Source organism: Hippocampus bargibanti, linkage group LG06, assembly GCF_051943395.1.
Source record: "Hippocampus bargibanti isolate YZ-2025 linkage group LG06, ASM5194339v1, whole genome shotgun sequence".
NCBI lineage: Eukaryota > Metazoa > Chordata > Actinopteri > Syngnathiformes > Syngnathidae > Hippocampus > Hippocampus bargibanti.
Window position 1 is genome coordinate 6,847,299 of NC_142739.1, and position 12,200 is coordinate 6,859,498.

At 44.7% G+C, this 12,200-nt stretch overlaps 2 protein-coding genes across 2 annotated transcripts in view; both read left to right on the top strand.

Moving 5' to 3' along the window:
- LOC148896273 (inactive serine/threonine-protein kinase ULK4-like) overlaps positions 1–12,200 on the top strand; it is a 43,503-nt gene that overhangs the window by 10,430 nt on the left and 20,873 nt on the right. The gene's annotated exons all lie outside the window — the stretch shown is intronic.
- Positions 6,669–9,865, top strand: LOC148896274 (general transcription factor II-I repeat domain-containing protein 2A-like). The gene has a single exon (XM_088998967.1). It carries the CDS (start codon positions 8,748–8,750, stop codon positions 9,468–9,470), a length of 723 nt encoding a protein of 240 aa, XP_088855093.1. The 5' UTR covers positions 6,669–8,747; the 3' UTR covers positions 9,471–9,865.

A 12,200-nucleotide genomic window follows, 5' to 3' on the forward strand; every position in this document is an offset into this window, starting at 1 on the left:
TTCGACACAGTGACACACTGTAATGACACTGTATTGACACTGTGTTGCTGAATCTTCTTTTCATTTCGGCTTTTCCCTTCAAGGGGTCGCCACAGCAAATCAGTGTCCTCCATCTTTAGAGGTTTGATCCGCATGTTTGTTTTGGCCAAACTTTTACGTCGGATGCCCTTCCTGACACAACCCTCTGTATTTATCTGGGCTTGGGACCGGCACAAGAAGACATATGTCCCTTTGTGGCTACAGAACAAGCAACTCGCTCAGTAAAAGGCTCCCAAACACAAAATGGTCATTGGCACAGCAACATTCATAAAACTGTTGCTTAATATTGACACCTGATGGACTTGCAGGAAACATATGACAGGGTCATCTGACACTGATCTGTCAACACACACTTTTATCTTGGCAAGGTACGTAGTCTGGAAAATAAATAGATAAATACACAAATAAACATATATAAATAAAGAAATAAAGAAATAAATGAATAAATACATTGGTGAATAGGTAAATAAAGAAATACATATATAAATACAAAACATTTCATTGTACTTTTTTTTTAACCATTTAACGCCATAAACCAATAATGAGGAGCAACCCTGTACGGGTTTGCGTTCAAACATTTAATCTGGGCCGATTTACTCTTTTTTTAAGTCACATTATATTGAGCGGCCAGTTCATTCAGAATATATTTGAACGCGTACTTAAATATTAAATACAACCCAAACTTGATTTCCGTGCTGAAAAAGCAACCCCCCCTCAAATAGTCCATGTCCGACTCGTAACTAAGGAGATCACATTGTTTACGTGACGAGAAAGCCTAATTATGTCCTGCGACGTCATTATTCAGCGACGGAGAACGGAATCCATAAAGGGGGGGAAAACTGTTGGCATTTTCTTACCGAACATTTAATACAATATGAACCTCCAGAAGTTGTAATTTATAACTATTCTATCGTGAGTGTTTCGGTGTATTTCTTTCAACGCAATGATGATGTAATCCTCAAAAGGTTAACAATGATGTCATAAGGAACATGCCAGTTCCCATAGCAACAGTGGTTCCGGTAGTGCTCGCGTGATTTTCTTAAAGCGGTACGCGCGGGGTTTGCCCTGGAAGCTCGGCGCACACATCGACGCCTCAGTGTCGCTGGACCCATCACTAGTCCTATTTTGTCATACCTTCACTCATTGTTTTGTTTGCTACTTTGTTTTTTTGAGATTTTGTTCCTTCTGCTTTTATTTAATACAATTTGTCGAATACACCCTGCTCCTCCCTCCTGCTTGTTTTTTTCTGATCCACAACCATCCACCCCCTCGCAAACCATGACGAAAGGACCCGACCTACCACCAGATCCCGCAGGTACACTGGGCTGGTCTCATTTCCACCCTGTGCCTGACAGTGCCACATGCACGTCGAGCCATGCTTTGTCGCATGATCGTGTGAATAGAGTCACATTCACATCCACGACGAGCCGTACCACGTCCACATCAGGCCGAGACCAGTTCCCATGTGGCCGTCTGGGGTGCCACTCTGCGCCTGGCAGAGCATGTCCACGTTGAGCCATGCTTTGTCGTGTGTTTGTGTGAATTGAGTCACATTCACATCCACAACGAGCCGTGCCACGTCCACGTCAGGCCAAAACCTGGTCCCATGTGGCCGTCCGGGGTGCCACTCTGTGCCTGACAGAGCACATCCACGTTTAGCCATGCTTCGTCGTGTGTTTGTGTGAATTGAATCACGTTCACATCCACGATGAGCCGTGCCACGTCCACGTCCATGCCAGGCCGAGTCCCGTTCCCATCAGGCCGTCACTTTTCTGTTCCCCGGCGAGGTGAAGGACGCAGTCACCTTTTCTTTTATGTTCCCTGGAGATGCAAGGGTTGCCATCTCCTTCTCGTTCCCCGGTGAGGCGAAGGACACCGCCGTCACCTTTTATTTCCTGGAGAGGCAAGGGTTGCCATCTACTTCTTGTTCCCTGGCGAGGTGAGCCTTTTGGGAGACTGTTGGGACTTCTGGAATCAGTCCTTGAGGGGGCGGGGGGGTAATGTCACGTTCTGGTTAGGGGCCAATGGGTGGCGCTGTATGCCCCGCCTGCAGCTTCCCAGGTGTTGGTCGTTTCAAACAGTGGCAGTTAAAAGGACTCCCGGCATGACCATTCGGTGTCGGCTCATTGTATTTGTTTCACCTTGTCCGGTTTGTTCCATTTTGTTATACTTTTACTCATAGTGTTGTTTGCTACTTTGTTTTTTTCATAGTGTCACGATCGGGTTGGCGACCAACGGGTGGCGCTGTCGGCCCCGCCGGCACCTACAAAGGTGTTGGTCGTACCAATCCGTGGCAGACTGTCACGTTCTTGTTGGCGACCAACAGATAGCGCTGACGGCCCCGCCCTCAGTTGCACAGGTGTTGGTCGTCCTTATCAGTGGCAGTTAAAAGGACTCACAGCACGACCATTCGGGGTCGGGTCATTGTATGTCGTTGTATGTGTTTGCTGCACCCTGTCAGGTTTGTATGATCCTGGCAGACCTTTACTCTTGGTTTTCTTTGATACTTTGGACTTTTCTGTTTGGATGATTTTGATGTTTTAGATTTTGTTCCTGTTGACTTTATTTCATATTATTTGTCAAATACACTCTGCTCTTCCCTCCTGCCTGCTCTTTTGGGATTCACAACCATCCACCACCTTGCAAACTGTGACAAAGATTCTATATTGTGTGATTTTGTAAACTATATAGAATCATTTTCATTCATTTTCAAAATCACTTTATCCTCACCAGGGTCACAGGGCAAGGGTGGTGGAGCCTATTGCAGCTGTCTTCAGGCAGTGAGAGGGTGGGGGGCACACCCTGTGTTGGGGTAATTCGCCATACAATCATCTCTAAACATCGAAGGCGGAAGTAGTCGCCGAAACATGTCAGGTATTTGAACACCGACAATGCACTGTCTGTAAGTAAGGAATCTGCTTAACATCTCTAAACATCGCTTTAGAATCTTTGTTTACGTTTGGACTTCCTGATACGTCATATCCTGCCTTCCTTTACATGATGTCACATCTACATTACGTCACATCCTATCGCGTCACACACTGTGCGCCACATATAAATGCTCTCCCTTTTCTAGTTCTCTCTCTCTCTCTCTCGCCATGCTTCCTCCTTGGCCGACACTGCGATGTTGGGCTTGCCTCCACACACAGCCTGGGTTCCGGTACCAGCCCTCTCGAAAGGGGTTGGACACTCTTCCACTCTGGACTTGCCCACGGTGAGAGGCGTAGAGCAGGTGTCGGCATACTTATTGCCCCCCGGCTCGACGCCTGTACGTTGGGATTCACCCCAGTAGATGAAAGGAGTATGGGGTACAGGAGCGCCTGATACAGGCCCTATACGACCGATGTCAGAGTCTGGTTCGCATTGCAATAAGTCGAAATCATTTCCAGTGAGGGTTGGGTTCCGCCAAAACTGCCCTTTATCACAGATTCTGTTCATAACCTTTATGGACAGAATTTCTAGGCCCAGCCGAAGCGTTGAAGGTTTCCCTTTTGGTGGCCTCAGTATAACATCTCTGCTTTTTGCAGATGATGTGGTACTGTCGGGGCCTTCAAGGGGAGCTCTCCAACTCTCTCTTGAGCATTTCACAGCCGAATGTAAAGCGGCTGGGATGAGAATCAGCACCTCCTAATCTGAGACAATGGTTCTCAGTCGGAAAAGGGTGAAGTGCCCTTTCCGGGTCGGAGAGGAGATTTTGCCTCAAGTGGAGGAGTTTAAGTATTTGCGAGTCTTGTTCACGAATGAAGGTGTAAGGGAGCGAGAGGTCGACAGGCGCATCGGTGTGGCGTCTGCTGTGATGCGGACTTTGTACCGATCTGTCGTGGTGAAGAAGGAGCTGAGCCAAAAAGCAAAGCTCTCAATCTACCGGTCGATCTACGTCCCAACCCTCGTCTATGGTCACGAGCTATGGGTTGTCTCCGAAAGAACAAGATCCTGGATGCAAGCGGCCAAAATGAGCTTTCTACGTTGGGTGTCCGGGCGCTCCCTGAGAGATAAGGTAAGAAGCTCGGTCATGCGGAGGGGCTCAAAATCGAGCCACTTCTCCTCCACATCGAGAGGAGCCAGATGAGGTGGCTCGGGCATCTGATTAGGATGCCCCCAGGACGCCTCCCTGGTGAGGTATTCTAAGCATGCCCCACTGGCAGGAGACCCCGGGGACGCCAGGACGAGCTAGAAGAAGTGGCTGAGGAGAGGGAAGTCTGACCGCGACCCGACCTCAGATAAGCGGCAGAAGATGGATGGATGAATGGATGGAGAACAGACGTGTGTGTGTGTGTGTGTGTGTGTGTGTGTGTGTGTGTGTGTGTGTGTGTGTGTGTGTGTGTGTGTGTGTGTGTGTGTGGACATGTGTTTGTGTGTGTACACGCGTTTGTGTGTGTATACATGCGTTTGTGTCGGATGGGGTGGGGTAGGGTGGGAAATGGAAGCATACTGTATAACAGTTACCATAGTAACTAAACCCAGGCCCGACACTCCAATCATCAGTCCTGCAGCAGGAGAACCCCTGCTGAGATGCACACACACACACACACACACACACACACACACACACACACACACACACACACACACACACACACACACACACACACACACACACACACACATGCACATGCACACGCACTAAAACAAAGAATGTGCTGTTTTATCGATCATGTTTGCATCACGATAGCAAAATACACACACACTCTCACACACGCACATGCATGCACACTCACACACACAAACACTCACACACACGCACGCACACGTCCGCAGGTAAAAGAACCCGTTGAGTCTGGAGACGAACTCATACAATCACTGGAAGACAGACAGACAAAAGAACAACCGTAGGTCAAAATTTGCAGCTTCATTCTTCCCTCAATAATTTGTCGTCCTAAGGTAAAGAGAGTACAGTTGAAAAAGTCTGCCCAATTTTTCATTCAAAACAGCACACACTGGGGACAAAAACATCTGGCCATCTTCAACACATGACCACACACATGGTCATCTTAAAATTAATGGTACTTTTTCAACTTAAAAGGGAAAGTCAAAAATATGTTATATGGTCTCTGTATACCTGAGCCCTTTGGCATCGTGATATTATGGTCAGTCGACAAACAGGACCAAAAGAGCAACCCATTGAGATGGATCAAATTGGGTGTATTATACTTAATTCATTTTCCCCAAAATAAAGTCTGGTTAGATAAGTACTGTAATTTCCGGACTATGGAGCGCAGCTGATTATAAGCCTCACCCACTACATTTTTAGAGGAAAATCAATTTTGTACATACACAAGCCGCGTCTGTATATAAGCCGCATGTGCCCACATTAAAACATCTAAATATATTTACAAAGAAAGACGGCACACAGAGAGCGTTTTAAAAGTTTTAATGCCTGTGACGCGGCAGTGAAACGGTAGCAACATGGTAACAACACGCTAGCAACACAGTATAATAGGTCTGGTAAAAGAACATACTGGTGAAAATCGCGGTAAGCCGAGTTCATCTTCCTCCTTTGAACTGAAGCCATCCAAGTCATCGTCCTCAGTGTCGGAATGAAACAGTCTAGTATAGACGTTGTCACACACTACCTCAGCCTCTCTCTTGCTGTCAATCCAGAATTTTCTTTTCTGTGGCGATTGTTATTGCTTTCAGTCTGATCTGCACAGTCGAAACACCTCGACCATCTGCTCTCTGTGTGTTCACCCAGTCTTCTAGAATGTTTTCCAGTTCGGGCCACCTGCTTTTATTACCTCTGAAAGCTTTTTTCGTCTTTTTACGTTTGATGGAGAATAATAATTTATCATGTTTAAAAGTGCCGTGCTTTGCTAACCAACTAAACAATGGGCCCACAGTCAAAGCGCAGATGGCCACAGTAAATCTGAGTGAAACAGACACGGCAAGGTGAACCATCGTCTCCATCAAGATTCTAGAAGGTGCGGCCTTGCACAGAATTTAGGGCTTGAGATACTCCTTTTCCACCAAAGTTATTTGCGGCTTAAACATCCTGCACAAGCGCCAGATTACAAATTTATCAGTTCATGGAAAAGACAACCAATTAGAGTGTATATGTTTTATTGCTTACATCTGTTGTTGCTCAGAACGCCCAGAGGCGTGGTATGCAAATCAAGAAAACTATGATTTACTAATATATCACTTTAATTTACATATACTCTCAATAAATAGCTTGGCAGAGGGGCGCAGAATTCAGACATATGTCATCTGATGACTGCGTCTCCTGCCGGCAGTGGGGACAATCTTTCTAGTTCTGAGTCTCTGTCCACGGTGTCTGTCTGTCATATCTCTGACGTTGCTCCAGTTATTCCCGCTGCCGTTTCCAGCCTCTCACCATCGATTCATTTATGCCAAGTTTACGTGCAGCAGCTCTGTTTCCTTCTTTATTGGACAGCTAAATTGCTTTTAGTTTGAAAGCTGTGTCATACGCCTTTTTTTTTTGTATTTTCCATGATGAGGGTATGTTTACCCTAATTTAATTCATGCACAAGACAAAAAGTTGCAGTCTTCCTCGACGCATATATTCCACCGGTCTTAATCTTACCTTTTCTACTCGAGGGCCCCTGGCGGGAGTTAGAAAAAATACATAAATTGGCCGCATCTCTGAATAAGCCGCAGGGTTGAAAGTTTGGAAAAAAAGTACCGGAATTTACAGTACTCAGAAATGAGTTTACCTTTGAAAAATAATGTTGAAGAGCTTAAAATGACACTTTTATTTTGATATATTTTAATCATGCATTGCAAACATTTGTCGAACCAGAAATTGCACACAAATCACACACTACCATGTTATTGCACATTTTTTACAATTGGTGCACCGACACCATTTTTTTCCAGCTTGTGTGTGCACATAAAGAGGCAAGATCGCCATTACTGGTGATTTAAAGTTGGAGAGGAGACATGCCAAGCAGGTGTGATTAAAACAAATGTTGTACATGGGAGATGATCCAAACTGCATGGAGGATCTACTCGTCCTAAAAAATTCTGCCATCCCGAGGAGGGTCCATGCTCATCGCTTAAGCCACTGAGGCAACAAACCAAAGCTGGACTGTGAATAGCATCGCCGTTTAGGGACAAATATTAACTATAATATTGTCCATGTGTGTGTTGCAAACAAACAACATACAAATGGGTGCAGTTCCTGATTCCACTCGTCTAAAGTGTTTTTGTGCCATAAAAAGACCATAGGGTGCTGCATCTTTCACATGAAAAGTGAAAAGTCAATAGACTAATTACAAATCCATCCATCCATTTTCCAGACCGCCTTAGCCTCATTAGGGTCCCTGGGGAGCCTATCCGGGCCGTCTCCGGGAACTAGGCAGGGGACACTAAGTTTTCGACCTCGTGCACCAGCTCAGGCTCCTTCCCTGTAAGAGAGGTGACATTCCACTTCCCAAGAGCTAGCTTCTGCAGTCGAGGGTCGGACCGCCTTTGGCTGCCGCCCAGCTCACAATGCACCCGACCCCTCTGGCCCTTCCCATGGGTGGTGAGCCCTTAAGAAGGGGGGCCCACGTTTCCTCTTCGGGCTGAGCCCGACCGGGCCCCATCGGTGTAGGCCCGGCAACCAGGCGCTCGCCAACGAGTCCCATCTCCAGGCCTGGCTCCAGAGAGGGGCCCCGGGGACCCGCGTCCGTGCAAGGGAAAACCAAATCCATTTGTGTTTTTCTTCATATGGGGTTTTCTGAGTCGTACTTTGTCTGGTCCCTCACCCAGGATCTGTTTACCATGGGTGACCCTACCAGGGGCATAAAGCCCCAGACAGCTCCTAGGACAGACCTGGGCATATTACGGCCCGTGGGCGACATCTGGCCCTTTGTACGTCCCTGTCCGGCCCGCGTGAGGCCAATCATAAACGCCATAAATTAAACAAATAAATGATTTAACTTTTATTTTGAAAAGTGTTAGGTCATTACGTATGCACGACGTAGACTCTACGTCTTACGTGTATATACGCGAGAGTCTTACGTGTATACACGGAAGTGAGTGAAGGCGATTCTGTTCGCCAGGTTATCCTCAAGGCTCAATATGTCGGCACACCCCAAGAAAAGAAAAGTTGATAACGAATGCCGTATTTTCCACAAGACATGGACTGCAAAATATTTCTTTACAGAAATTAAAGGTAAAGCAGTGTGCTTAGTCTGTGGTACACAGGTTGCTGTGTTTAAAGAATATAATTTGAATCGCCACTACACGACCAAGCATGAAGATAAATACAGAAATCTGTCTGGTGAAGAGCGTGCAAGGGTGTCTGATGCATTGCTTGCAAAACTACAAACCCAACAAGGATGTTTCACTAAACTTCACACTCCCAGAGATGCAGCCGTCAGGACAAGTTATGTCATTTCTCACAAAATCGCCAGAAAAAGTAGGGCATTTTCCGACGGAGAGTTTCTTCAGGAGTGTTTATTGGACTCTGCTGCGCTGATGTGCCCAGAGAAAAAGGGCGCGTTTGAGAACGTTTCACTCTTCTGACGCACTGTAACGAGGCGGATTGAGGACATCGCGTGAAACTTAGAGCTTCAGCTGAAGAACATAGCGGCCGACTTTGACTTTTTTTCTCTGGCTTTGGATCAGAGCTGCGATGTACGTGACACCGCCCAGCTGCTCATCTTCTTACGTGGGATAACCACAGACTTTCAAATCACGGAGGAGTTGGCAGCCATGCAGTCAATAAAAGGGACAACCACTGGTAATGAGAGGTAAATGCATGTATGGCCATGTTAGGACTGAAATGGGACAAGCTTGCAGGTGTGACAACAGATGGTTGTGCAAATCTAACCGGGAAAAATGTTGGACTTTTAAAGAGAATGCAGGATAAAGTGACAGAAATGAACCCTGATCAGAAATTGACATTTTTGCATTGTATCATACACCAGGAAGTGTTGTGTAAGACAGTGTTAAAAATGAAACATGTCGTTGATGCTGTCACTAAAATAGTTAATTTCATCAGAGCGAGAGCTTTAAATCACAGACAGTTTGTTGCTTTGTTGGAGGAAAATGAGGCTGAACATGGTGATATAAGCTATCACTGCACTGTTAGGTGGCTCAGCCTTGGCAAGGTTCTGAAAAGTGTCTGGGACCTGAGAGACCAGATTCAGGAGTTCTGTATTCAGAAAGGTCATGACGTCCCAGAACTTTCAGATAACGACTGGTTGGCAGACCTCGGATTCGCTGATGATGTGACTGCACTAATGAACAAACTAAATGTCAAAATGCAGAGCAAGGGCCTTTTTGTGCATGAGATGTACAGTGCAGTGAAGGCTTTAATGAGAAAACTGCAGCTTCTCTCAAGCCAAGTGAAGGTCAACATTCTGACCCACTTGCCAACACTTAAGGAAGCCAAAAGATCAGGTGATCACCTCCAAAAGTACTCAACCACGTTAGAAGCATTGCATGCAGTTTTCAAGGCGATTTCAAGATTTCAAAACTCTTGATAGTGAAATGCACATGGTTTCTTCTCCCTTCAACTGCAGTGTGGATGATGCACCAAGTGAAGTTCAGATGGAACTCATTGATCTGCAGTCTGACACACTTCTGGCAGATCACTTCAAGCCAGTCTCACTGCTGGACTTTTACTCCGCCCTCAAAGAGGAGAATTTTCCACACCTGAGGAGGCATGCTCAGAGGATCCTAGTCCTCTTTGGATCTACCTATCATTGTGAACACACATTCTAAGTTCAACAAATCCAAACACAGATCCTCTATGACTGATGACCACCTCTCAGCTGTCCTTCGGATAGCCACTTCAGACATTCCGCCAGATTTCAATGCCCTTGTTCAAGCCCAGAACAGACTGGATTATTCTCACTGAAGAGGTAACATGAGGTGGAAAACATTACAAGTTATTGTTTGATTGGAGATTAACAAGTTAAAAATAAATTGCACTGGTTAAATAATTGTTTTTTCTTATTTAACCAATACACCACAATTTCACATAACCTAATATAAATATTTACAGAGTGCTTTATTCTTCTGATTATCAGTACCAGCTATTCAAAATATTTAATATGAGAATTTACAATGAAAGAAAGTTGGTGGGCATCTGACACAATTCAGGTTTCTCACGCGGCCCCTGATAAAAGTTAATTGCCCACCCCTGTCCTAGGATCATTGGGACACACAAACCCCTCCACCACAGTAAGGTGACGACTCATGGAGAGAATGTCTGTTCTCACCCTCATCTATTTGTTTTAATTCTCGACAAACAACCCATCACAAAAGCGCTCAAAAACACGCGCATACACACACACACAACACACACACACCCTGCCTGTATGTGGAATTAAATGGGAGTATAATTTTGTGGGTTAATCATATGCTATTTAGGGAAGCTGGGTCTTTGTAGCAAACAAGATATAATGTTCCTGTTTACTTATCATTGCTTCTCAAGTTTTATGTGGCTCCTACAGGGGTTTCGCCTGAGAGGCTTCCACTGTGCACCGCACAGCGGTTTTAAAGAGGATGTGCAGTCTTAAGGCTTTCTGAAAGTTCTCGGTGCTGTAATCTTAAAACAGAGGAATTATATTGCTGAAGCCAATTCAGAAGGAAAATGCTTCCAGCACAGAATATTCCCCAGTATTCCTTTTGTAGGGGAAAAGATGAGTTTGAGCAACTTGTTTTTCTAAACGACACAATCGAAAAAAAACATAGACTACAAGTATTTGAGCATTTGATGAACATTCTTTCATGGAAAAGTTTTATGTTCGTGCTGATAAAGCTCTCATGTTATTCAGATTCACAGCAGTCACATTTTAGCAGCATTCCAGAATGTTATGTCAATCCAATTTTATTTGGATTTATAATAAATAGATTCACCAAATAGATGAAACATGGCAAGTCGGTTGAAGTTTAATCAATTAATAATAATAATAATAATAATAATAATAATAATACATTTGATTTATAAGTGCCTTTCAAAACTCTAAAGGTCACTTTCCAGTCACAGGATGAGTTTTTTTTCTGTGGGTGAGCAGCGGCAGCCACACACGCCAGCGTTCACTCAACCCGTAAATAACTCAAATAGATAGAAAGCTAGCAAGCTAATAAATAGCTAGCTAGCTACACACACACACATACACAAAGGAATCCTTGTGCCCTCCTTCCCAAACTCGGTTGTGAGTCTTAGGCCGTGACCTGGATTTTTCACAGTATTCAAATATGACTTCCAATTATAATTTACTTATAGACATGTATTTGTGTGTATATATGTAACGGAGTTGTGCACTTAGATTATTAAATTATGAAGGAAGTGACGCAACGGCGCACAGTGTGGCACCATGTCCTGTCCATAATTTCCAGAACAATCTGGAGGAGATTCATGGTGAGTCGCAATTTTCTGATGGTCTCGATTAACGCGCATTTTCATGACAATATCTTATTTTGTTTCCCCTTTTGTACTGTCTAGTGTTATATGGCGTTATAATTAGTTCCCTTATTCATTTCGAGTACAGATTACTTTTTGTGTCATTATTTACTTCACGTTTTGTCGAGTGGAACTTTGAAGCACATGTGCTTCATAGCTGTGACGTGCCGTGAGGTTCATGGCTGGTGAGGCACTGACGTCAACAGTCAGATTTCCAAACATATGAACTCCACAGAGTCGCTTATTCACCATTTGATTGGCAACAGTTAACGTGTTTTGTTTCAATTGTCATGTCAGCATTCTTTATATACTGGATACAAACTGTAGCATAGAAAAAAAGAATTTAAAAAACGTTATTATCGTGTTACCTTTACTTATAAATGAAGTCCAAGTCTCTCTGTCTCAATGGAGATCACTGCCAGTGAAGAAAGTCGTCCTTGATCAGTCCTGTTCCGACTCTATGTTTTCAGTCTTTTGTGCTGAGAATGACCGCTCCACTGATGTAGTAGCTGGAACAGTGAGCACAAGCTAGAGCAACGTTGTCGCTTCAGGAATAGTTTCAATGAGATCCTTCTTGGCCAAAACGCTGAGAAGCTGTCCAGGAGATTTACATTCATCCCTCACCGTTTGTGAGCTATACAGTCCGGTCTTGGTCTTCCTTTATCAGAATCAGAATCGGAATACCTTTATTCGTCCCGCAATGGGGAAATTTGCAGTCCACAGCAGCAATTGAAGAGGGATGGGGTTGGGGTGGGAGTGAAAGGATAGAAAACAAGATATTCTAAGCATAACAAAATAAAAA